Genomic DNA, 26,959 nt, shown 5'->3' with positions numbered 1-26,959 from the left:
GTTAAAGTTCATAAAACTACAAGCCAGTTTGCTTGCTGTGGTCACTCTAGGGGATATCCCTTAACATGGTCGTGCAAATTCGCCGTGACCCGAATTGGAACCCCTCAAGCACACTCGTGGTACTCCAGTAAACGAGATGCGGTGCGTCATCCTCATCTCCTGGCCCGAGTTATTCATCACGCGTTCGCTTTACAGCGACTTGAGTTCCACTGCGCGACTGAAAAGGGAAGAGCGGCAGTCAGGAGGATTTCATCGTCTAGAAATCTGAGGCTCGATTCTCGGCAGTTCATAGTGGACAGCCGGGGGTCGGGGAGTTCTTCACAAAAACCCCAGGGAAGGTTCCGGGATGACATAGGGTACTGCCACTAAATCTAGACACAAATAATTATACTTCTCTAAATGGATTGGTACAGAAACCACCGTAACACAGTTTATATGGCTAGTTCCACACACACACAATTACTCGGTGCTAATGACAATAACGAAGTCTGAAGTCAAGACTGCTGAGAAATCTTGTGATGATTCGTTAACCGTGGCGTTTGGAACGGGCGATAAGACGGTAGTGAAATGGCGATGAAGTTTCGCCGACGACAGTAGATAACGTGATACTAGTCTCCAATACTGCAGCTAAACACTACCCACATCGAAGTCTAGTATCCTTCTGTGTTCTGATAACTATGGAAATCCGGTCAAATTGAGTTAAGATTATTTTCTCAAATATCATTTCAATAGACAACGGTGGATAATTTGCGTGTCAATGTTCACAGAATATCAAGAGCCTCTAATGACAGATGTGTAAGACAGGCACAGAAATCTGAGTTGTAGGTGGTATTGGCCAGAATGTTTGACCGTGGCTGTTTAACAGGCATTTCTCCCGCACCACGCACAACGCATGGAAAGGTGGGACAAAAAGGTCGCATCTTGTGATGAACACGTTTAAATCTATATAAAAAGAAATATTTAAAGATTGAGTTAAAGCTATCTACACAAAATAAGCAAAGTCACTAAGCATACAAGGGAAAGACAGTTTTGTGGTTCATTTATTATTTACTTTTACAAGGTCTTCTTATTCTTATTCTTCTTCTTCTTCTTCTGTGAATCTGCCTTGAGAAATCTTGTTTCAGTTCTTCATAGCCTCTCCTTGTTTGACATCTGTTAACATTCCAAATCTCCTTCTTCCTCTTCCTATTCTTCCATCTATTTTTCCTCCATCACCCTCTGTTTAAGACAATTTCTACGTAGAATATTACCCAATCAGGATATTTTCCTTTTCCTGATCGTTTGCATCAGGTGTCTCTTCTCTCCTACTTTTCTTAGCACTTCATCATTTCTCACTTTATCTGTTCACTTCACTTTTTCCATTATTCTCCACAAATCTATTTTTAAAATTTCGAGATACGTTGTTTCTTTCTTTCTTTCTTTCTTTCTTTCTTTCTTTCTTTCTTTCTTTCTTTCTTTCGAATGTCCATGTTTCAGTTCCATTCACACTACACTCCACACAAAACACTTTGCGAACCTCTTTCTTAAATCAATAGGGATTGCCTTACATGTCGAAAGCCCTTTCACCTTTCCGAAAGATTATTTTCCCATAAATATTCTGCTTCTTACTACTTATGTACAGCTTCCAGTCCATGTTAATAAACTTCCAAAATATCGGAATGATGTTGAAAATGAAAACCTACAACCTCTTTTCCAGTCAATGACCGGGTCAGAAATGGGATGAATGAAGCCCTTAACTTGTGGCGAGGATATGAATCGTACCGGCTTTCGAGGCCTGTCGCACACCTCCGGGGCAATGATTAATGACTGACAGATGAAATGGGGACAGGGGGAATCGGAGTACCCGGAGAAAAACCTTTTCTACCTCCGCTTTGTCCAGCACAAATCTCACATGGAGTGACCGGGATTTGAACCACGGTATCCAGCGGTGAGAGGCCGACACGCTGTCGCCTAAGCCACGGATGCTCTATCTGAATGATGTTTCTTGTTCCAAATTATTTCCTTCTAGTGTTATATTAACAGCAATCTCCTCGTTTCCTGTTCTCATCACCTTAGTCTTCCCAATGTTGATCATTCCAAACTCTTTGCCTACTCTCTCAATATTTTCAAACATGACTTGCAGGCATTTTTCTGATTCTGCTAATACCGCCACATCATCTGCTTATTTTGTGGTCTTTAATGGTTCTCCACCCACTACAACGCCCCTTGTCTCTTCCAGGGCCTTCTGTAACAGGTCTGTTTATTAATCTATATTTATGTACCCCCCTGACTCTGAATAAAAGTAATTTTTTGTGATTACTGAAGACCGATTATTTCTTATTCATGATCTCTTAAGGGAAACATTACGAAATGTTTAATATTATCTTGTGAATGCACGTTACATGAAATAATTATGATATTGATGCATGGTCAGTATTTATGACTAATCATTTATAAACATGTATCGTAATTCATAAGTTCTCCTCTTCCCATCTCTCTTCATAATAATAATAATAATAATAATAATAATAATAATCGTATGGCCTCAGCTACCGTGTGCAGACATTTCAATTTGACGCCATCTGGCTGTCTGCTCGTCAATTTCGACGTTCCGTTTTACTCTAGGCCCCCACTAGATGGCAGACCAAGTAAACCGAAACTCTCTTGGGCGTCTATGGCTGAGATTTAATGAATTTTGTCGGGTAAACACCAAATGTGTCACCAGAGATCTTTTACATGCCGACATCGTACGACATGGAGTGTCGAATGGACTTTTTTCCGCCCTTCAAAAATCCGACTACTTCTGCCGGGTTTGAACCCGCTATCTTGGGATCCGGAGGCCGACACTCTACCGCTGATCCACATATAAGTACATGAACACGATCTATTTATGCGCATTCGTAATTGTTTTGAAAGGGAATGCAGTTTTTACAAGAAAGATATTTATTATAACAATTACTCCTTAATACCATCATGTGATATCTGTTTAAATGTGGACGAACACAGTCTACTGTTTTAATTTTATATACACTAAAACGTGAATCTAAATTAATTTCAAGTTTATACTATGGAGACAAATGAGCAGCTGTTTGTCATGACAGCTGTGTTTACCGCAACCCTCTCGTGGTGGTCAGTGTCTTTGACAGGCGCTCGTACACCTAGGGAAGTACTAAGACCCACTTTCTGATTGAATGTGACAGAGTTGAAACAAGTGATAGATATTCCAGCTGGTAAACCTAACGCTTTTAAGATACATTACTCTTCACCAACATCATAACACTTATCCGAAGTTGGGCTATGCCATTTATTTTACAGCCGAATACACCGGCAAATACTCAAATGATTACATGGCAATGTGGTCATCTATGCGTATCGCGTCTAGGATATTTGAATGTAATCATCACTGCTCGTCATTCCCAGTACTGTTAAGTGGGAAGGTCAGTCCATAGAACACATAGAGTGAGAATGTCATATGTCCGTGTGAGACAACCATACCAGCACACCAGTTATTTTGACACCATGTGAGACTGTAACCCATTACCCGATGCGTACAGCGTAGCGTATCCGTCGTAACTACAATCTGCAGGGAATGTTACGAAAAAGGGTGCATGTAACACATTAAGATAGGATCTGGGCGTCATTACCAAACCTCACCGAGAGAAGAACGTCAGCTCAGTAGGATAGCTAACAACAATCAAGCACAACGAACGAAAACATTGGTGTGATGAATGGATGACGAAAATGATGGCAGGATCTGTCTGCGGATGAACTTGGGGAGAGGCATCTGGCAAACTGTATTTACATCAGATATACGGCATCAACAAGCAGCGTTCTGGTCTGGAGAGCCATTATGTAGGCGTATCAGTACAATCATACCGAGTATCACGTTTTTCTTGTTTTTTTTTACAAGTTGCTGTATGTGCACCGACACAGATAGGTCTTATGGCGAATATGAATATGAATGAATATGATTAGCAAATCATCTGAATAATGTGTACTTTATTTTACAGGTTTATGGTACACCAGCAGTCAGATTCTGCGCAGGGATATTTTTGGTTTAGCGTTCTAGCAATTATGCAGTTGAGCAGAGGAATGTATCATCATCTAAAAAGGATTAAATTAATGTGGAACAATGCTTAGGGAACAGGTTATAAATTCGGAAAGGAATCTTCAAAATAATGTATGTCTAGTAGTGGATGTTTTGTAGTTTTATTGCCTATTTTGTGGTATGCATTACATTGTTTTTATTTCAGAAGGAGCCGAGATATGTAAATTATACGTGTGTTTTATGTGATGGATTTTTGATCGTTGCAATTTTATTGACGTTACAGGGTTCGAGACGACGTTGATGTACTTATATTCTTGTGAGTGTCCATTGTTGACGTCTAGGAGTAAAGTATCGCCGCCTTTTGTGTACATTTGATTCAGCCTGACCGCTTTTGTTTACATTTGTGATTGGCAACTTTCCTTCAAATTACTTCTTATTTTCATTGTGAGCATATATAATTACACATAATTCTCAATATGATATGTACACAGAGGAATCTACTCTTTTTTAATACTGAGACATTAAATTATATTTACCGGACGAGTTGGTCATGCGGTTAGGGGCGCGCAGCTGTGAGCTTGCATCCGGGGGATAGTGGGTTCGAACCCCACTTTCGGTAGCCCTGAATGTGGCTTTCCGTCGTTTCCCATATTCACACAAGGCAAATGATTGGGCTGTACCTTAATTAAGGCCATAGCCAGTTCCTTCCCATTCCTAGCCCTTTCCTATCTGATCTTCGCCAAAATACTTAACGCGTCGGTGCAACGTAAAGCCAGTTTAAAAAAGCAATAATCACATATAAAATCAGGGAACATAAAGTGCATATGGCATGGATTACAAATGGTTATAAATGCCTTTATCGTGAAAATCAGGTCTCGAAATAGTGCACAAAACAAATAAGTTGAAACAATTAACAAACTAACCGCACAATGAGCGTAATCAAATTCTTCACTTGACAATCGTACTTTAAGATCATATTCGGTGATCAGTAAATCAAGAAGGAGAAGGCAATACAAAATATCACACACTGGAACAAGACCACACATTTTAGGAACACATTTATCAGGATGTATGTTTTAAAAACAACGGATGTCTCTTTCCCTGTGACATGTTTTGGTGGTGATTGAGATGATTAGGGGTTTCACCTGTGGATGCGGCGGGTATTATGACAATGACTGTTTCAACATTTTCATTAAAAGCTGACGGCATAGCAGGCCCTAATTGATGCAGAGTCATCTTCGTTTCATTGTGAGCACCGGTAGAAATTGAAGAGGCTGAGTTCGAATGGGCTCCCAAATTTAGATTGGGAATTTTGAAATTAGTGAATGTAGACTGAAAACGAATACAATAATGTTATTAGCTTTACGTCCCACTAACTATTTTCACGATTTTCGGAGACGCCAAGGTGCCGGAATTTAGTCCTGCAGGAGTTCTGTTACTTGCCAGTAAATCTGTCGACACGAAGCTGAAGTATTTAAGCACCTTCGACTACCACCGGACTGCCAGGATCGAACCTGCCAAGTTAGGGTCAGAAGGTCAGCACCTCAGTTGTGTAAGCCACTCCACCCGGCTTAAAACAGCCTTGATCACGAATATCATACGAAGGAAATTTGTTGACATTGACATTCACTGAGAAATATGCCTTGATGTAGGCTAACCTGTGTTCGACCTTTTATTCATTATAAACATCAGCGGAGTGCTTTCGAAACGTTACGACTTTACAGAATAACGATACGTTTCAGAAATTATAATACTGTGGCTGTTACCTGGACGTAATACTCGGTTGTGGTGGAACAGTGTTCCACAGAGCTTAGGCTGTTGCGTCGACAGAACATTCATTGCAATGGAACAGTGTTCCACAGAGCTTAGGCTGCTGCGTCGACAGAACATTCATTGCGATGGAACAGTGTTCCACAGAGCTCAGACTGTTACCTCAACAGAACTCCCGTTGCGATGGAACAATGTTCAATAGAATAAAAACGAAAAGTATTAGGACGCACGGTTGTTACCTCAGCAGAAAACTCTTTACGGTGGAACAGTATTCTAGGTACACGGTATTCAATCAAGAACCATGCTAAGTTGTAATGAACTAAAATAAATTAAGTAATTACACTATGTGATCAAAAGTATCCGGACACCTGGCTGAACATGCAGTACAAGTTCGTGGCGCCCTCCATCGGTAATGCTGGAATTCAATATGGTGTTCGCCCACCATTGGTCTTTATAACAGCTTCCACTCTCGGAGGCAAGCGTTCAATCAGGTGCTGGAAGGTTACTTGGGGAATGGCAGCCCATTCTTCACGGAGCGCTGCACTGAGGAGACGCAGCGATGTCGGTCGGTGAGGCCTGGCACGAAGTCGGCGTTCCAAAACATTCCAAAGGTGTTCTATAGGATTCAGTTCGGGACTGTGTGCAGGCCATTACAGGTATGTTATTGCCGTGTAACCACTCCGCCGTGCATTATGAACAGGTGATCGATCGTGTTGAAAAATGCAGTCGCCATCCCCGAAGTGCTCTTCAACAGTGGGAATCAAGAAGGTGCTTAAAACATCAATGTAGGCCTGTGCTGTGATAGTGCCACGCAAGACAACAAGTGGTGCAAGCCCGCTCCATGAAAAGCACGACCACACCATAACACCATCGCCTCAGAATTTTACTGTTGGCACTGCACACGCTGGCAGATGACGTTCACCGGTCATTCACCATACCCACACCCTGCCATAGGATTGTCACATTGTGTACCGTGATTCGTCGCTCCACACAACGTTTTTCCACTGTTCAATCGTCCAATGATTACGCTCCTTACACCAAGCGAGGCGTCGTTTGACACTGACCTGCGTGATGTGTGGCTTATGGGCAGCCGCTCGACCATGAAATCCAAGTTTTCTCACCTCCCGCCGAACTGTCATAGTACTTGAAGTAGATCCTGTCGCAGTTTGGAATTCCTGTGTGATGGTCTAGATAGATGCCTGCCTATTACACTTGACGATCCTCTTCAACTGTCGGCGGTCTCTGTCAGTCAACCGAGGAGGTCGGGCTGTACGCTTTCGTGCTGTACGCGTCTCTTCACGTTTCCACTTCACTATCATATCAGAAACAGTGGACCTAGGGATGTTTAGGAGTGTGGAAATCTCGCGTACAGACTTCTGACACAAGTGACATCCAATCACCTGACCACGTTCGAAGTCTGTGAGTTCCGCGGAGTGCCCCACGATGTCTAATGACTACTGAGGTCACTGATATGGAGTACCTGGCAGTAGTTGGCAGTAAAATGCACCTAAGGTGAGAAACGTATGTTTTCTAGGGTGTCCGGATACTTTTGATCACATGGTGTATCAAGTAATGTAGAATGACGGAATGACTAATGAAATAATGAAGGGTTGAGGAAGAACAGATATCTGTTACAAACATAACAGGATTAGTTGAGTAACATGTTATTCTGGTAACATGTTACCCAGGCTGGAACAGTGTTATCGTAACTGTTATGTTAAATACCGCCCATCTCTACTACGGACAGTGTCTCGCGATGGCATGGTGAAGCAGTGTGTCGACACATAGTGCACCTCAACCTCGAACTGCAAGAGAAACAGTGTTCCTATAGGCAGTACCTGGGCAGTGTCTCGCGATGGCATGGTGAAGCAGTGTGTCGACACACAGCGCACTTCCGCCTCGGACTGCAAGAGAAACAGTTTTTCTATACGCAGTACCTGGACAGTGTGTCGCGATGGCATGGTAAAGCAGTGTGTCGACACACAGCGCACTTCCGCCTCGGACTGCAAGAGAAACAGTGTTCCTATAGGCAGTACCTGGACAGTGTCTCGCGATGGCATGGGGAAGCAGTGTGTCGACACATAGCGCACTTCTGTCACGGACTGCAAGAGAAACAGTGATCCTATACGCAGTACCTGGACAGTGCCTCGCGATGGCATGGTGAAACAGTGTGTCGACACACAGCGCACTTCCACCTCGGACTGCAAAATGAACAATGTTCCTATACGCAGTACCTGGACAGTGTCTCGCGATGGCATGGTGAAACAGTGTGTCGACACACAGCGCACCTCCAACTCGGACGCAAGAGAAACAGTGTTCCTGTACGCAGTACCTGGACAGTGCCTCGCGATGGCATGGTGAAGCAGTGTGTCGACACACGGCGCACCTCCAACTCGGACTGCAAGAGAAACAGTGTTCCTGTACGCAGTACCTGGACAGTGTCTCGCGATGGCATGGTGAAACAGTGTGTCGACACACAGCGCACTGCTGTCACGGACTGCAAGAGAAGCAGAGTTTCGCGATGGCGTGGTGAAACATGAACCACGCTTCATAGCTAACTTCAGATCACTGAATAAACTGTTCGATCTTCTATTAACGATAAAATATGAGGTTCATGAAATATTTAATGAGCAACTGTACAAAATACAGTATGAAGTACGGTATAATATTACTAGTATATAGTAATATTGTGCGTTTGTTTTTTCACTAAGCGCTTATAATGATACTAGAAGAATCAGTTTTACAGTTAAAGGCGTACTAAAGAAGTAACTAATTTGATCAAATATAAAATTATTAATTAAATTTAAGAAAAGCTCAAAATAGGTATCCTATGTGCAATAACAAACTTAACTTAATCCAGTTACAAAAGTAGCAAAATACTAGTAGAGTTAAATGAACTAACTTGATTAATTATAATGTGAGTAATGAAATCCAAAAAAGAGTCGGAAATCGTAATTTTACGCACATTAACAAACAACCTAAACTCGTTACGAAAGCACAGTAAGATAGTTAATAAACTGAATGAACTAATTTAAATGATTATAAAATAATCAATTAAATCTAAGAAGAGACCAAGGTTGGTATTATATGTAAAATATCAACTTAACCTAATCCAGTTTAAAATCTACTTGAAATTCAAGTTTAAAATTGTCGAAACATTTGCACTTGACAAACGGGGGCGTCTTTCAGTAATAGTATGACCCTGCTTTGAAAACAATGTCCTTTATCTGTGTAAAATTAAGGCATTACACTGCGGAGTACATTGTTCTTTTAGTAACCGGAATTGCTGTTCGGAACGTGAAGCGTCTACTAACCTGTGTCGGCTCATTTTCTGGGCAATGTCACATGGAATGTTTCTATTGAGACGAGAAGATAAGCACCGTAACTGTTTCGAAGCATCGATGTAGCTGACATGTACGGAACAACTGGTGTTTCCGTTCACGCGACGTGACACACGAAGCAATCTCACTGCTTCGGAACAGTGAAGCGTTGTTGTGTCGAGGCATCGAGACAGTTGATTGAGCCGGCTCAGTGTTTCGAAGCATACATAACCTAGCCAACACTAATCTATAACGGCATGTCTGACTCCAAACATAATGCTAAATAAGAACTCTCTCCCCATTCCAGCTGATAACTAAAATTATGATGCTGCTGCTTGCTGTTTAAAGGGGCCTAACATCTAGGTTATCGGCCCCTAATGGTACTAAGTGAGACGAAGTGTAATGATAATTTAAAAGTACAAATCGTCGTTGCCGGGACGAAACCTCCTATGTGTTAATATTTTTGGAGATATACTGACCCGCAGCACATACGTTATGAGGAGCGAGGATGCCTTGACAATATTCACACAATATTGCACCTTAGGTGAGAGAACATTACCGGCCGAAGTTCTAAGCTAAAGTATTTCACATAGGAGGTTTCGTCCCGGCAACGACGAAATTCATCCACTGACCAGGATGAGTGGATGGATATGAATTTAAAACAATCAATGGATCCGACCCGTAATGCCTCACATTCCCAGAAACTAGCGTTAAACAATAGTAGTACTGACCAAGGGACTGCTTCTAACGTACAATCCTGAATCGATGATGCTTGTAGTCGAAAGGGGTTCAAAATCCATGTAATCGGCCCCTCATAATGGTACTTATCGCTAGGAATGTAGAACCATGGTATTTGTCATGTTGCGGTACTAATCAAAAGTAGCGTAGAATCGCGGTATTCCACACATTATGGTACTACTCACAGGTAATGTAATGCGCACATATAATGCAGACCTATGGTGTTTCTCACATTGCGGGGCCATTTGCAGGGAACGCAAACCTATGGTGTTCCTCACATAGGTGTCCAAATCACAGGGACTTGTAGAATTCCGTGGTGTTCCTCACATAGTGGGTACTAATCATAGGCAAGGCAGACCCATGGTGTCGCTCATATTGAGCCCATAATTCTACACTGCTGAAATGCCAACTACAAGATGGAGAAAAAACGCGCTTCCATATATTTATTGCAAACTCACCTCGCGATTCGTGGCGTGACAACTCACAGCGGGAGGCGATCCCCCAAAACATCGAACGAGGTCGGAACATTTCGGAAGACCTCGAGTAATTAATAATGAAATTCTGGCTAATAATCCTCATTTTGAGGTAATTCGGCACTGTCATTAACGAGGAAATAATTAATTAAAAATTTTGGGAAGCATTTGATGAAGCTAATTCATAGGGTGGAAATGTATTTAATTATACTCGGAGAGAAGTTAGCATCCGTCCTGACAGAGTGGAATACACTTGTCAAGGATATACAAAGGGTGCGTTCAAAATGCGCGGGATCCATCGTACACGAAATTAATTAATTAATTAATTACGCCCGTTAAAGAAGCAGGAGAAATCAGCGAACAACACTATTGTGATTGGAAAAATAGGCGGAATCTCTGGGGCGAGTCTGGAAGAAATCAGTCCAGCGGTCATCAAATGGTACGGTTGCACAATACTAGATAATGCAATGTAGCGCGTCTCTAGAGAATGCATAAATAACTCCTCTACAAGCAATAGAGTCAGCCATCATTCAGTTGTCCGAGAGGGTGAACCTACGTCGAGTGATTTAAAGAAGAGGACTTCTAAAATTAAAGTGTGTGAGATAGACTGGGGAATCTCAAAAGCCAGTTGGCTTGAGTGATGAAAATTTTACAAAGTGGTAATGGGGAGTGAAGACAACTTAGATATTGAAACAATGTGTGTACGACATGCAACCTGGTAGGTGGGATTATCATAAGTTAATATTTGTAGGATTCCTGAAGTTCTGCGTAGGAAGACAGCAGAGTCATAGATAGCTTTTTGAATTATTGCGGACATGGTTATTTTGATAATCTGTAAGGGAGGACTTGTTGGAGTCTGGCAGAGATATCACCCTCTGTGTCACGGTCATTCAAATCTTTGGAACACCTGGTGAAGAGGAGGTGGGAATTTTCCACAAACAGCATCAGTTGAATACTCGACACGAGGCTGTGTGGTTTAATTTGTGTGTAGATGTATCTAATACAATTTATCGTTAAGTTAATTATTTCAAGAAAATTAATGTGTATCGCTTCAAGTAGAGTGCAGACTCAGTGTATTGATAAGGTAGTATTTAAGCGAAGAATGCCTTCTACCAATATGAGGGGCTACGTTCAGTGGTTCCTGGCTTGCAAGATGAAGCCAAAGATAACGCTGTGCCTTAATTAACGCCATGGTCGCTTCTTTCCCTCTCTTTGCCCATTCTTATCCCATCGTCGCCATAAGACCTATCTGTGTTGGTGGAATGTAAAGCAGGTTGAATAAAAAGTTGAAATAACAGGGAACCGAGTGTATCGTTTCCGCCTTGGCTACAAAGACTCCTTAATATCAGATACAAAATGTGAGTAATGGTATGGGGGGTATGATTGTGAGATTTACGTGGCGTAGAATTGGCAGGCTATGGAAATTTACTCCAAAGATGGACCAGAGTAGAATTTAACCTGATTCTCTAATCAGTTACGTTATCTGAGGCAGAACAGTCCCTCAGGTTAATCTCAAATTCGTGGCAGAATAGCTAATCGAACCAGTGTCAAGTAGAGGAAGGCTAATATTGATGACTGATTAATCAGCATGCTAGAACTAGAGCGTGGCTTCTGTTATTTAAATCTTCCTAGAAAACACTTCGTGCATATTTCTAATATTACATTCATTGCATTCTTTCTTAAAATAGGAACGATAATAATTTGGAAGAAAATGGCGATTGAGTTTAATACTAAAATCCTCAGCTTCATTACTGAAAACCGGAAGGAGAATGTATCAATTTCATGAATCGTTTTCAAAGGCACACTCCTCTACTTATCATCGAGGTGAATAGCTCAAACGGTAGAGTGCTGTTCATCTGAACCCAACTTGGTAGGTTCGTTCCCGTCTCAGTCCGGTGGTATTTGAATACGTCAGCCTCATGTCGGTAGATTTATCGGTAAATAGAACAGCTAACACGAAACAAAATTCCGGCATCTCCGAAAATCACTAAAATAGTTAGTAAGACGTAAAACCAAAAATACTATTTATGATATCGATATGGTGTCCGCCTCAATGGTATAGTGGTTTGTGTTATTGGCTGCCAAATCCGGAGGCCAGGGTTCGATCCCCGGCTCTGCCACGAAATTTGAAAAAGTGGTAAGAGGGCTGGAACGGGGTCCACTCAGCCGCGGGAGATCAACTGAGTAGAGGGGGGGGGGGGTGTCAATTTCCACCTCAACCCTTTTCGAACTGGCTTTTCATGGTTTCCCACTTCTCCACGCAAATGCCTTCGCTCTTCCTCGTCTATCCCTTCCAATCTTCCCATCTCTCCACAAGGTCACTGTTCTGCATAGCAAGTGAGGCCACCTGAGCGAGGTACTGCTCCTCCTTCCCAGTCATATTCCCCCGACCCAAAGTCTCACTCTTCAGGACAATACCCTAGATGCGGTAGAGGTGGGATCCCTCGCTGAGTTCGAGGGAAAAGCCAACCCTGGAGGTAAACGGATTAAGAAAAAACAAAGGAAACAGAAATAAAGAAATAAAGAATAATATCGATATGGTTAGTTTCGCTGAAGTCAGGCCAACGCCCAGCAGTCACTTTTTTCATTTTTATAGTTTGTAATGAAAGTTCAGCTGGTTCTTTGTGACTTGCCAGTTTTACGCGAGTGTGCTGTTTTTAAAGTTCAGGAATGTTTCACTGTTTATAATTAACCACCGAAGATATGCTAGGTATTTCTTACAACAACAACAACAACTCGTGACATACGCAGTCCATTTAGTTCCTTGGCTTGCCAAGACGACTGCTGCCAGCCAGAGGGACCGAAGATATTATCATATGGTCAGAGTTGCGACATCTTCTTCTCTATCGCTTGGCTTTCGTGACCGAGTCCACTGCCTCTCGTATCAAGGAGCTCCTCACGACGTTGAGTATACCCTGTTCCAACCTTCAGTACAGAATGAAAGTCCCTCGACTGGCCGGAAATTGAACCCAAAGCCTTCGGTAGGAGGCAGCTACAGCGAGCCTGACACGGCTGTTCCTGTTCAACACACGCTTCAATACTAATATTCTTTCTTCCAACAGACATGTTTCCTAAAATTTAGTGGCTCAGTACGGACAGACATCGGTCCTGCTCCTTGGCTGAATGGTCAGTGTAGCGGCCTTCGTTTCAGAGACCCCGGGTTCGATTCCTTGACAGGTTTGGGATTTCACCGCATTTGTGTAATTCTTCTAGCTCGAGGGCTGTGTTTTTGTGATCGTCTCAATACACAAACCACCACAGAAACACAAAATATTGACTGCATCCCGCCACATAGAGTTGGCGTCAGAAAGGGTATCCGGCCGTAAAACTGGGCTCAGGCCACATCAGAGCTGACACCAGACAATTTGAATAAAGGCCAGAAAAAGAAAAGGTGAAGGGAAATACATCTGCCATCAACAGACTTTCATCTGACAGTTCATGAAAGCTGGGCTGAGTGGCTCGGACGGTTGAGGCGCTGGCCTTCTGATATCAACAGTCCGGTGGTATTTGAAGGTGCTCATATACGCCAGCCTCGTGTAGGTAGATTTACTGGCACATAAAATAACTCATGCAAGACTAAATTCCGGCACGTCGGCGTCTCCGAAAAAACAACGTAAAAGTAGTTAGTGGGACGTAAAGCCAATAGCATTAATTTTTATTACAATTCATGAAAGGCGAGTTTATCGTTCACATAAATCTGAAAGGAATGTCATTTATCCAGCATTATTGTAATGTCCGTACAAGTGTATGTGATACAATTACAGAGGATTGCAACGGGGTTTTCTAGGACTATGGCAGTTTGTATACACAAGGATCGAAAGGGGAAAATGATAGCCGAGCATGTCAATGAGACTATAAACACATTAGTTTCCATGTTTCAGGTAAGTTACTTTCGTAAGCTGGGTTACAGAATGTCGTTATCGAGTTACATGAATAAAATGTCACCCCTGAAGCTGTGGCACGTTTACAAATGTCATACTGGCTAATCTATTCCAGTAATTCCATCCTTCAATCTAACTTTATAACTCCCCATTGATTTTGTAACCATGAGAATGGCGCATTGAATACTGCTCTGTGAAATATTTCATTACCTTGAGTGGTATTTTATCTCCACTTCCTAGTAGTTAAGGTCTAACTTAACGGTTAGAGTACTGTAGTAGCTTTCCTACTGTAGCCCGAGTGAGATAATTGAGTGTCTGGGGCACGCGGCCTTGGGTTATAATAATAATAATAATAATAATAATAATAATAATAATAATAATAATAATAATAATAATAATAATGGATTATAAATGATTACACGTTCCTATTTCCTCTGAAGAGGAGAGTCTATTCCCCGCAATGTTGCATAGCATGTCTGTTCTATTTCACCGCTGTTAGAGGTTCATGTAAGTACTTCAGAAAGAAGTGATCATCTCTGCAGGTTGAAATGGTTCCACGTGTAAAATTTGAGTAATACAGCATGTAATTTCTTGAATATGAATTGAATGAAGGTATTTTGTATAAAGGTTGTTATTCTTGTGTTCCATGCTTTTAGCCAACGATCCTAGAATTATGTGACGGTATTTAATTTAAATTCAGACTATCCCTAAAATCTACCATTCGTTGATACCCTAATTTATTCATCAATAGGTGTATTGAATAAGGAATGGTCTCGTATCGTTAAGTGACACTAAAACTGTTTCTAATTCGTACCCATTCATTTTAGAACTTTCAGTCTCGTTGATTGGGAAGGCTTCTTGGATTTTACAGTCATCAATAAATCGCAGTCTGGCTCCATGGCTAAATGGTTAGCGTGCTGGCCTTTGGCCCATGAGATCCCAGGTTCTATTCCTGGCTGGTTCTAAGATTTAAACATTCATTGGTTAATTTCAGTGGCTCGGGGGCTGGGTATGTGTCCCGTTCTGAGCATTAGAATTCATCATAGGTAGGGCCACATCCTCCTACACGCGCAGGTCGCCTGTACGGCGTTAACTCGAAAGAGCTTCACCCAGCCTCATCGGTGGCCACACGATATTCTTCTTCTTCTTATTATTATTATTATTATTATTATTATTGTTATTCACTGGTATCTTGGAAGGGAGGGTGCGATCAGTCATTGAGAGGAAGTTGGATGAAAACCAGTGTGGTTTCAGACCACAGAGAGGCTGTCAGGATCAGATTTTCAGTATGCGCCAGGTAATTGAAAAATGTTACGAGAGGAATAGACAGTTATGTTTATGTTTCGTAGATATGAAGAAAGCATATGACAGGGTACAGAGGGAAAAGATGTTCTCCAAACTGGGGGTGACTATGGAGTTAAGGGAAGATTGTTAAAATCAATCAAAGGCATTTATGTTGACAATAGGGCTGCAGTGAGAATTGATGGTAGAATGCGTTCTTGGTTCAGGGTACTTACAGAGGTTAGACAAGGCTGTAATCTTTCACCTTTGTTTTTCGTAGTTTACATGGATCATCTGCTAAAAGGTATAAAGTGGCAGGGAGGGATTCACTTAGGTGGAAATGTAGTAAGCAATCTGGCCTATGCTGAGGACTTGGTCTTAATGGCAGATTGTGCCGAAAGCCTGCAGTCTAATATCTTGGAACTTGAAGAAAGGTGCAATGAGTGTGGTATGAAAATAGCCTTTCGAAGACTAAACTGATGTCAGTAGGTACGAAATTCAACAGAATTGAATGTCAGATTGGTGATACAAATCTGGAACAGGTACATAATTTTAAGTATATAGGTTGTGTGTTTTCCCAAGATGGTAATACAGTAAGTGAGATTGAATCAAGGTGTAGTAAAGCTAATGCAATAAGCTCGCAGTTACGATCAACAGTGTTCTGTAAGAAGGAAGTCAGCTCCCAGACAAAACTATCTTTACAGCGGTCTATGTTCAGACCAACTTCGCTTTACGGGAGCGAAACCTGAATGGGCTCAGGATATCTTAGAAGTAACGGACATGAAAGTAGTAGGAATGATTGCTGGTACAAACAGGACCGAACTCGATAGCTGCAGTCGCTTAAGTGCGGCCAGTATCCAGTATTCGGGAGATGGTAGGTTCGAACCCCACTGTCGGCAGCCCTGAAAATGGTTTTCCGTGGTTTCCCATTTTCACACCAGGCAAATGCTGGGGCTGTACCTTAATTAAGGCCACGGCCGCTTCCATCTCACTCCTAGCTCTCCCCTGTCCCATCGTCGCCATAAGACCTATCTGTGTCGGTGCGACGTAAAGCAACTAGCAAAAAAGGGTACAAACAGGTGGGGGAAATGGCAGGGGGTATTCGGAATGAGGAGATAAAGGCTAAGTTAGGAATGAACTCGACGGATGAAGCTGTACGCATAAACCGGCTTCGGTGGCGGGGTCATGTGAGGCGAATGGAGGGGGATAGGTTACCTGGGAGAATAATGGACTCTGTTACGGAGGGTAAGAGAAGTAGAGGGAGACCAAGACGACGATAGTTTGACTTAACTTCTAACGATTTAAAGATAAGAGGTATAGAACTAAATGAGGCCATAGACTAGTTGCAAATAGAGGATTGTGGCGACGTTTAGTAAACCCACAGAGGCTTGTAGACTAAACGCTGAAAGGCATAACGGTCTGTAATGATAATGCATGTAATGTATATTATTTATTATTATTATTATTATTATTATTATTATTAATATTATTATTATTATTATTTGCAGAGAAGGTGCGTTTTGATGGTCGAGATGTCATAGTGAGCTCTGAATGATTTTTCATGTTTTATACAAAGACTTTTCACAGATTTTCTTTTAAAATATTGAAAATTTTACCAATTAAACGATATCTTAGTTTGCTCCTAATAAGACGATTATATTCTTACCTCCTATAAACATTGCAGTGTATAAGTCATTCCAGGGAAGAATCTACAAATAAGTTCTCTGGTAACTGATAGTAACTGATGCTATTTTCTATACTTAAATGATGACGAATAGAATACCTAGTGAGATCACTCACAGAGTTCAAGCGCGCTCCCGTAGAATGGCGCTAGTGGAGCCAATCACCAACGCTACACGATGGGCTGTTTTAGTGGACATTACAGTGACACGCATATAACCAAATAAAACAACCAATAATTGTTGAGACTTACGAATAATACCTTCAGAGAGTCGTAAATACACTGAAGAAAATGGAAATTGCAACACCCAGAAAGAGTGGTGCTACATTGCTGCAATTGAACATGCAGGACGAATGTTCGGCTGTGCTTCGATGATTACACTTTCAGGTCCCTCTGAACGCAAGTTTTGACAACAATCAATACAGGATGTGCCCACCACGAGCTGCAATTCTTTGATGAATTCGTCGAGGCATGGAGTCAATAAGGCCCTGGATCGCTTCCTGAGGAATTGTGGCTCATGCTTGCTGCACTACACGGGTCAGTTGTTCCAGAGTTGTGGGTGGCTGAGGACGGTTGGCCAGTTGTCGACCCATCATGTCCCACACATGCTCAATAGGACCGAGGTCCGGGGATCTGGCGGGCCATTCTAAGGTTGTGATGTCGTGGAGAGCTTCTCTGGAGATGCGTGCAGTGTGAACCCGGACATTGTCCTGCTGAAACATCCCATTAGCAATGTTGGCCATCATAGGGACAACCACTGGATTGAGTACCCTATCAACGTACTGTCGAGCAGTCATCGTGCCCTCAACAAGCACTAATTGTGATTTCACATTAAAGCCAATAGCTCCCCCGACCATAATGCTTGGTGTTGGCCCTGTGTGCCTCTCTACAATAAGATCTGGGCGGCCCCTCTCCCCGGTACGTCGGCGCACACGATTCCGGCGATCACTGCGGGCAAGACAGAAGCGCGATTCATCACCAAAGACGACCCTATGCCATTCGTCGACCCACGTCGATCTTTCTCGACACCAGGCCAGCCTTACACGTCACTGTTGTGGGGTCAATGGAACACCTTCTGCAGGGGCACGGGCTCGTAAGCCAGCTGCACGCAGGCGATTACCAACTGTTTGTTGTGTAACGTGGGGTGCCACAGCTGCTCGAATTTACGCTGTTGTTGCATGGGGTTCCATCCGGGCCATCCGAATGATGCGGCGATCCTCTGGCACAGTTGTCCGTCACGCTGGGCCTGTGCCAGGTCTACGAGTGTGGGTACCTTCATTTGACCACTGCTGCCATACACGTTGTACCATAGATGCCCGTCGGCCAACACGTGCAGCGACAGTCCTTAACGATAATCCAGCCTCACACAGCACAATTATCCGAGCCCTCTCAAACGGCGACAGTTGTTGATAGCGTGCTCTTCTCTGTCGTCGAGGCATGTTTGACGGGAAACACTACACTGCACAGACTGCAAGTCAACTACGCTTCACCAGAGTCCGTATACTGGAGTTGATTCCTCCGCGACCAATCACGTGGGGAGACCTGTAGCAACAATCCAATGGGTGTGAAACGTTGATCGTTTACATACCTACATGGCATCGTTCCATATCTTGAAAATCAACACAAACGACCAATGCCTTCATGGTGTTGCAATTTCCATTTTCTTAAGTGTTAATGTTCTCAGTCCCAGCAAAGAAATAAAACATTACGAAAAGAGAAAGCAGTAATGTGGTTTACTTATTTTTAAAAAACTTTTAAAGAGTACATAAAGCATTAAATATTCCGTGTTTCTTAATCTGTCCCCGTAGGAAATTAATCGTAGTTTCGACTGAGGGAAGAGACATTTAGCTCGCATTAAATTATGAGTTGCTTTCTTTAGTCGCCTACTGAGAGACACTATAGGCTTTAGGGCATCGGTAAGAAGACTAGACTGGCCGTGAATTTGACTACAACTATGCTGACCTTGAACCTTACCGCTCACTGTTGCCATCACTGCTTCACTCATATCTTGATTCTTGTTCCTTATCCTCTTGATACTGTCTTCATTCCTTTTCCTACTGGGTGCCGTTTGCGATTTTACATCAGTGGAGAGGTATTTCGTTAAGTTTGGAAAAATATGAGCCACCGCTCCTGGTTTTAATTTCCACCTCACACGAGGAAGTTTAACGTTTTCACCGTTCACAACGAAACAATCCGCTTTTATAAGTTAATTAAATCTGCCGAAAAATGCAGATCACGTGTTCTGCTTTTGGCTGACAATTGCTTATACTTCCACGGAAAAACTCTAGCCCACTTCGCAAACAGATTATTTTGTGTTGGCGGTAAAAAAATTCGTTACATCAGGCTTCCTGCCGTAACGCGATTTACAACCAGGAATGAAACAGTATGACATTTTCTCGAAATAATAGAAAACTATTTGATTCCACACACAAAGCACTGCACAGATATTAGTACAGACTTTCGGAAGATATGAAAACAAATTCCCTCGATAGGCGTTAAAATTGTTACCATGACTTTACGCACGCTATTACCTTTCTCGGCAATTTCGCAAACGTGTTGCTGCAACTGGTTCGTTGCGACTGCAGCGCCACACTCTGGCGGGACCACTAACGACAATGTTAAGAGAGCGGAAGTGAACACACTAGGTATTCTATTCGCCATGCTTAAATGTTAAACATCTCAAACTCTACTCGTGAAATAATGATGGAAGATGATTCATTTCACAATTTTACACTTAGAAGGACATTAAAATTAGTTGAATGGACTTTGTGTCATTCGATGTGACTCAAATGTGTACTGCAGTTTTCCAGGACGATATTCAATTAGAAATGTTGTCTATGATCTACGCATCTCCCAACACTCGCTATCTACCTGGTTAGATGATGCTTACGGGCATTTCAATAATTTATCGATAATGTATCAGTAACTCTCCTCAGAGTACGACTGACGAGATCATTGACAGTTATTTATTATTAATGTTCCTGATTTTTCATTAGTAGACAATGAATAAGACGGTCATCACTACAGTTTACTTCATGTGTGTTTTACTTGTGTTGATATGAGACGTTGGGAATACAAAGAGATAACTCAACAAATACATGTTTTCAAAAAAAAAAAAACATTTTTAATTATTTCTTTCGTTCGTATAAGAATGAAGCTATAACATAACAGTAAACAATGGACAAAGTCGAATTATATAAACGGCATATTTCGTTTTACAGGAGGCATCGTCAGATTCTATCAAATCACCTTTGGCGATGCATATATACAACACTGTTTACGTTGCGTAAACGCAGAGTATGATTGTATATGATTGTGAAATGGTGATATTATGAACAAATAAGACGAATTATTAATACAAGTCTTCTGTTAACACTTTAGACATTTTGAGAAAGTTTCTTGTACTTATCTGGTCAGACTCTGTGGCGCTAAGTGTTGGCCTGAGTCCAAATTTAGTTGCTTCTGTTTACGGTTCCTTAACCTGCTTGTCTGTTAGGGGTGCGGGAAAAGAATACCTTCTTTGTTCTATGGGGACATGGTAGTGATCATCTGATTGACGTTAACTGTCCTGCCATGTGCTCGAATCTTCCACTTATAATTACTGTTCATATATCGTCACTGTTCGGGCAAAAGGTTAAAAAAAAATGAAATGTCGCATAGTTTTTAGTGCCGGGAGTGTCCTAGGACATGTCGGCTCGCCAGGCGCAGGTCTTTTATTTGACTCCCGTAGGCGACCTGCGCGCGTCGTGATGAGGATGAAATGATTATGAAGAAAGCACGACCCAGGTTCGATTCCCGGCACTAAATGGCATACGCCATTTCATTTTTCATTTCATGTATTCAAAAAACGTGCAACTTAACCATTTGTTTTCCGTATTTTTCATTCTTGAAATAATGAGTTTACAATTTAGGATGTTTTCTCAAAACAAATGTTTTTTAAGGGCCTTGGCCTACCAAGCGACCGCTGCTCAGCCCGAAGGCCTGCAGATTACGAGGTGTCGTGTGGTCAGCACGACGAATCCTCTCGGCCGTTTTCTTGGCTTTCTAGACCGGGGCCGCCATCTCACCGTTAGATAGCTCCTCAATTCTAATCACGTAGGCTGAGTGGACTTCGAACCAGCCCTCAGGTCCAGGTAAAAATCCCTGACCTGGCCGGGAATCGAAGAGGCTGGCACGCTAACCCTACACCACGGGGCCGGCAAAACAAATGTTACATTGCAAAAAGCAAATGATGGTACTTATTCTTAATCATGTTGTTGTTACTGTCGGTATTTCTGGTGGGTGTAGTCGAAAATGCACAGATGCTTACGTAAAACCAGGAGGAGAGCTGCTGGGTTTGCCCTGTGTAACATCGTTCAAAACCTTTGCTCGGGTTTCTTCAGTGTTTATTGCGAAAAGAAGTTTGAATTTAGAAAAGTCGACTCACATTTATTTCTCCAAGACTCACAATTTAAAAAAAAAAGAAATGAAAATATTTCCATCCCATGCTGAGTTCATCCTTTATACCCAAGGTGGCTCATCTAGTGTCCATACTACTGGGGACAATTTCAAATAATTCAGGTTTGAACTGAAGAAGGCGCATAGAAATATTTCACAAGGTACAGTTCAATTATATTCCTGAAGGAAGTGTGGAAAATGGTGTGCCATTGTTCGTACAAGGCTGTTTTATTTCATCCTTCCTGTACGAATTCCCTCAGTCAATTAGTAATCTCCTATGTTCTTACCCGCATTTCCTCATTCTGCGAGATACCAGCCTCCATTCTTTCTTTCTCTCAGTGCCGTCCTTAAATATACTAGTGACCTCTCAACTCCCAATATAAATGCATTGAGTCCCCACGTGGGATTGTGATGAAACTAACCATTGTCAGATGAGAACACATTCTGAATTAGGGTGAACTTCAAGGTCTCGCAATATTATTTCTGGGCGAATATGCAATAAGCTGCATGCATGTGGTCACCCGTGATGGAAATACTCACAACCACTTGCGAGTTATTTTGGAGCTACTTTAGTTGAAATAAACACAATTGTGGATTATATTTACAAAATTTTACAAATGCTGATAGTATGGGGCAACCGAAGGATTACATTAGGCCTACTTTTCTTCAAATTGAAAATATATTACGGTAAACCATGCGAAAATAATATAAAGATTTCATACGAATATCCAAAACACTACAGTTATCTAAAAAACATGCATTTTCCAAGAAGTATTTTTATAAGATTTTCTGTCCGACTCATTGGCTGAATGGTCAGCGTACTGGCCTTCGGTTGAGAGGGTCCCGGGTCCGATTCCCGGCCGGGTGGGGGATTTTAACATTAATTGGTTAATTCCAATGGCTCGGGGGCTGGGTGTGTGTGACGTATTCAACATTAAAAATCACCCTAGGTAGGGCCCTCGTCTTCACAGACATGCAGGTCGCCTGATAGGCCGTCTACTAGAAAAAGACCTGCACCAGGCCTCTCCGGAGGCCATACGCCATTATATAAGATTTTTCTTAATATTCATATCAGTGTCGCAATGTATAGTATTTACAGTATAAATTTAGTTCCTTGTTCAGAAAATTAAGCAGATTTTCAAGTGTCAAAGTAAACAATTTCATACAAAATCCATTTGTTTTCGGAAGGTTGCGAAACCGAAGACTTGTCATATTGATCACTATTCCTTTGACTTGTGCAAGTTTTATCACGATTCTTGTAGAAACTGCACCACTTCGTACGTCACCATCACTGGGCAGGCAGCTGCAATGACCCACTGAGTGCTCAATAGCGTGTGATCTTAACGGCTTCTTCACGAGGGAGAAGGATGAGAAAGGCCCAATAGAAGTGACTGAGCCTAAATTGTCATCGAATGATGCACTAAAATTTAGTTTGGATTCCATTCAGATCTTCTGGTGTTTTTAAGTAGTATTGTGTCGCCAGCTATTTAGTTTTAAGTGTCGAACCATTTTGTATCCGGATTTGAGATCCCACGATGTCTACTTTGTGATAATGGGCGCATGAGAAGTCGAATCTCGAAGGACATTTCAAATGTTTATCCTTATCGTTTCAAATTACTATCATATAATTTACGGAAGTTCTATTAGGCAACTGACACGCGGCCACTGCATACTACATGAAATTTTCACTACATGGTAGCTGAAACTAATACTGAAACTATCATTAAAACAGAAGAGTGCTGTTTCCATTTCAAAGTCATTTTGTTTCGACAATGGCCAAACCAAGATTAGATCTTAGGTAAAGCAGTCAAGTACAATGAGACTCCAATAAACACAGGAGTTGACAGATGGAAATTTCTTCATTAATAGTAATACCTCAAACAAAGTACAAGCCTGATAAAATATCATTAAGCAACTCGTTCATCTAATAGTGGAAGGAGTTGCATTTGGGTTCTGGATTCTGAGATGCTTCCCTTGCAGTTTCCTTCAAGCAGTAGCTTGGAAGTGATGATTTCAGCATTGTAAACACCAGGATGAACGCAGTCATCGTGGTGATCAAGTCAATTAATCGAACTAGTGGTACTGACTATATCAAATTTCTAGAAAAGAGCATGTCGGCAACGGAGAACGACTATCCTCAGTGTGTAGAATTTCAGACTGCACCAGACAAGCCTATATGGAAATAGTGCCCTTATTATACGAATATGAAGTCTCAGAATTATGACATAGTACGCAAGCTCATAGGTAAACCTTTGTGTCTAGCCATCGAGGCAGATACAGATCAAGTTGAATCAGTCACCGGTTTGAACCCCACTGTCGGCAGCCCTGAAAATGGTTTTCCGTGGTTTCTCATTTGCACACCAAGCAAATGCTGGGGCTGTACCTTGATTAAGGCCACTGCCGCTTCCTTCCCATTCCTAGCCCTTTCCTATCCCATCGTCGCCGTAAGACATATCTGTGTCGGTGCGACGTAAAGCAACTAGCAAAGAAAAAAAGAATCAGTCACCGTACTGGACACAGGTTGTGCAGCTACTTGCGGGGTTTAAGGAAGGAATATTTGCGTGATTGCGTTGCAGGGCAGATAACAAAAAATAGTGTGAAGGACAACCCTACAGCGAGTTTCCTAGATGACTTGTGTATGATGTATTTAATGAAGACTTAGCAATATACTGGATTGAATCCTGTAATATGACAGTTATGCATACTGCGTTAACGATGATAATTTCTCAGTAAGTTATAATTTATATTAGCATCCTTAACGAGGTGATTGTTTTCATTAGTTTTGTTCTCTTCCTTCACGTTAATATTGCGTCATTTAATAAAATGTACACGATGATGATGATGATGATGATGAAGATGATAATTGTGGTGGTGTTAATTATGATGATGATGATGATGATGGTGATGATGATGATGATTATGATGGGGAATGTCTCTCACGAGAACTGCAGAGAGCACGCATGAATCACAAAGGAATGGCTTCAATGAATTCATCGAAGGAAAACATTGCCCGTAGTAGACTGCAAGGAAAGTATTCCTGCTAGGAAATGTGATCTTATTGTCTCTAGGAGGGTATGTTTACAGAGAGACTTGTTTAGAGTAAAATATAGATTAAAATCAAATTAATGAAGAAGCAGCCCTTCCCTCACATAGACTAGTAGTCAGGTATTCGTACCCTGCGTCTGGCTCCATGAAGATGTCATCCGTGCTGCTTCTGTCGGACGTGCTGTGGCTGATGTCGCTGAATACTGGATTGGTGTGGATTTCCACCCACACCTGACGCTCCACTCGCTAGACAGAAGTATAATACAGCCCATATCTCAACGTGACTTCATGGCCAAAAACACCACCACTCGGAAAATAAATTAACTCTATGTAAATAGCACCAAAGGAACGTAACTTACCTCAGGCTCGATGTGGGGAAAGGCCGCTGTTGGAGAGTCCTGACTGCGAGACAGGCCTTGGCGGTGAGGGAACAAGCTACACTTCCCACGCTCCTCTCCCACCCTGGAACAAAGGGAAGTACAAATTACATACCAGCAATAATTCTGATTTGAACGGCCACAATGGATGAAGATCATTATTAAGGCTAGTGATACTCTTAACAAGAGAGATTACAACGTAACTTCAGTACTGGACGTTAATGTATAACGCAGGGATGCGAAATGGTTTGAACTGGGAACGTAGTGTTCGTATTCTTAACCCTTCCAGATCTCAATAATTATCATCAATGAAATGAAATGGTGTATGGCTTTTAGTGCCGGGAGTGTACGAGGACAAGTTCGGCTCTCCAGATGTATGTCTTCTGATTTGATTCCCGTAGGCGACCTGCGCGTCGTGATGAGGATGAAATGATGATGAAGATGACACATACACCCAGCCCCCGTGCCAGCGAAATTAACCAATTATGGTTAAAATTCCCGACCCTGCTCGTACTCGAACCAGGGACCCCTGTGACCAAAGGTCAGCACGCTAACCATTTAGCCATGGAGTTGGACATCATCAATTAGAAAAAGTGAAGCTTATTTTATATAGTCTGTGGAAGTGACATAAAAACTGAGAATCAGCCTTTAAAATATTTAAGAAAAAATGTACCGCGCAAGTGGCCATGCGGTTAGGATCGCACAGCCGTGACCTTGCATTCGGGAGATAGTGGGTTCGACCTCCACTGTCGGCAGCCCTGAAGATGTTTTCCGTAGTTTCCCATTTTCACACAAGGAAAATTCTGCTGCTGTACCTTACTTAAAGCCACGACCTATTCCTTACCACTCCTAGCCCTTTCCCATCCCATCCTCGCCATAAGACCTATCTGTGTCGGTGCGATGTAAAAGCAATTTGTGGAAAAAGAAAGGGAGAAATGAATATTTATGACATGTACATCTTCGTATACAATTTGCGCTGAAAGGTGTTACTGGCCACCTTTAAACACTTGTTTGATTATGATGCATAATATTAAAAATTTATCTTCTTATAAAATAATAGCTATGATCGACTTACGTTTGGCCACGATTACAAACTATTCTTCATTTGTACACATTGCAGTATGCGATTCTTTCCGCTTCATTCACTGGTGATATTTATTTGTACTTTTAATTCCGATAAGTCTTGATCAATGGCACTATGCTACCTAAAGCAGAATCAAAGAAGTCTAGGAATCTGTGGAGAACATTTCAACAGTAGTAAGCTCAGGCGAATCATTAGAAAACAGTATATAGTGATGTATATGGGCCATTCCATGTGAAATCCGACAGCATTGCATTTTTAAATTTTTTAATTAATATCGTATGAGAATACTGTAGTTTGAGGTACCGATTTCTGCTCAATATCAGCTTCCTCTGTTAAACAGTCCTCATTCCGATGGTCAACTATTTACAGCAATATCATGAACAAACTATTAAAAACAGGACTTTCCTTTCTTTAGACTTGCAAAGATAATACTAAATTTAATATATAAATATCTTTCGTAAGACTTGTTTTTATTAACATGTTCTAGAAACATATGTTAAATCTGACCTACTTCCCCTAGCGAATATATACATTGAAAGCGACTACGTTTTCCTCTTCAAAGTTTACAAAACTGTGGGTGTCATTTTGTATTTGTATGAAAATAAATGTATTTGTTCAGTGTGAGGAACTTTTGCCGTAACTTATGCAACAGGCCACTGCAGCCGACTGGATACTGCAATCTCTGCGCTACGTTCCTGTCCGCTTGTTGAGTAGATACGTGCTATTATTAATTTGAGCTCAGTCTCGTCATAATAACCACCGTAATATAATACACACACTTACGTCCGAGGGAATCTAAACCTTTTCAAACCTTTTTAAGACCATCAGACCTAAAGCTAGTGCAA

At 41.8% G+C, this 26,959-nt stretch overlaps 1 protein-coding gene across 1 annotated transcript in view; it reads right to left on the bottom strand.

Moving 5' to 3' along the window:
- LOC136863667 (uncharacterized) overlaps positions 1 to 26,959 on the bottom strand; it is a 254,153-nt gene that overhangs the window by 142,543 nt on the left and 84,651 nt on the right. The window contains exon 2 of the mRNA XM_067140032.2: positions 25,013 to 25,115. Within this exon, the coding sequence (XP_066996133.2) occupies positions 25,013 to 25,115 (103 nt within the window). The remainder of the gene's footprint in view (positions 1 to 25,012; positions 25,116 to 26,959) is intronic.

The sequence above is a fragment of the Anabrus simplex genome, chromosome 2 (assembly GCF_040414725.1).
Source record: "Anabrus simplex isolate iqAnaSimp1 chromosome 2, ASM4041472v1, whole genome shotgun sequence".
NCBI lineage: Eukaryota > Metazoa > Arthropoda > Insecta > Orthoptera > Tettigoniidae > Anabrus > Anabrus simplex.
The sequence above is the reverse complement of the archived record's forward strand: the minus strand, read 5'-3'. Positions and strand labels throughout refer to the sequence as shown.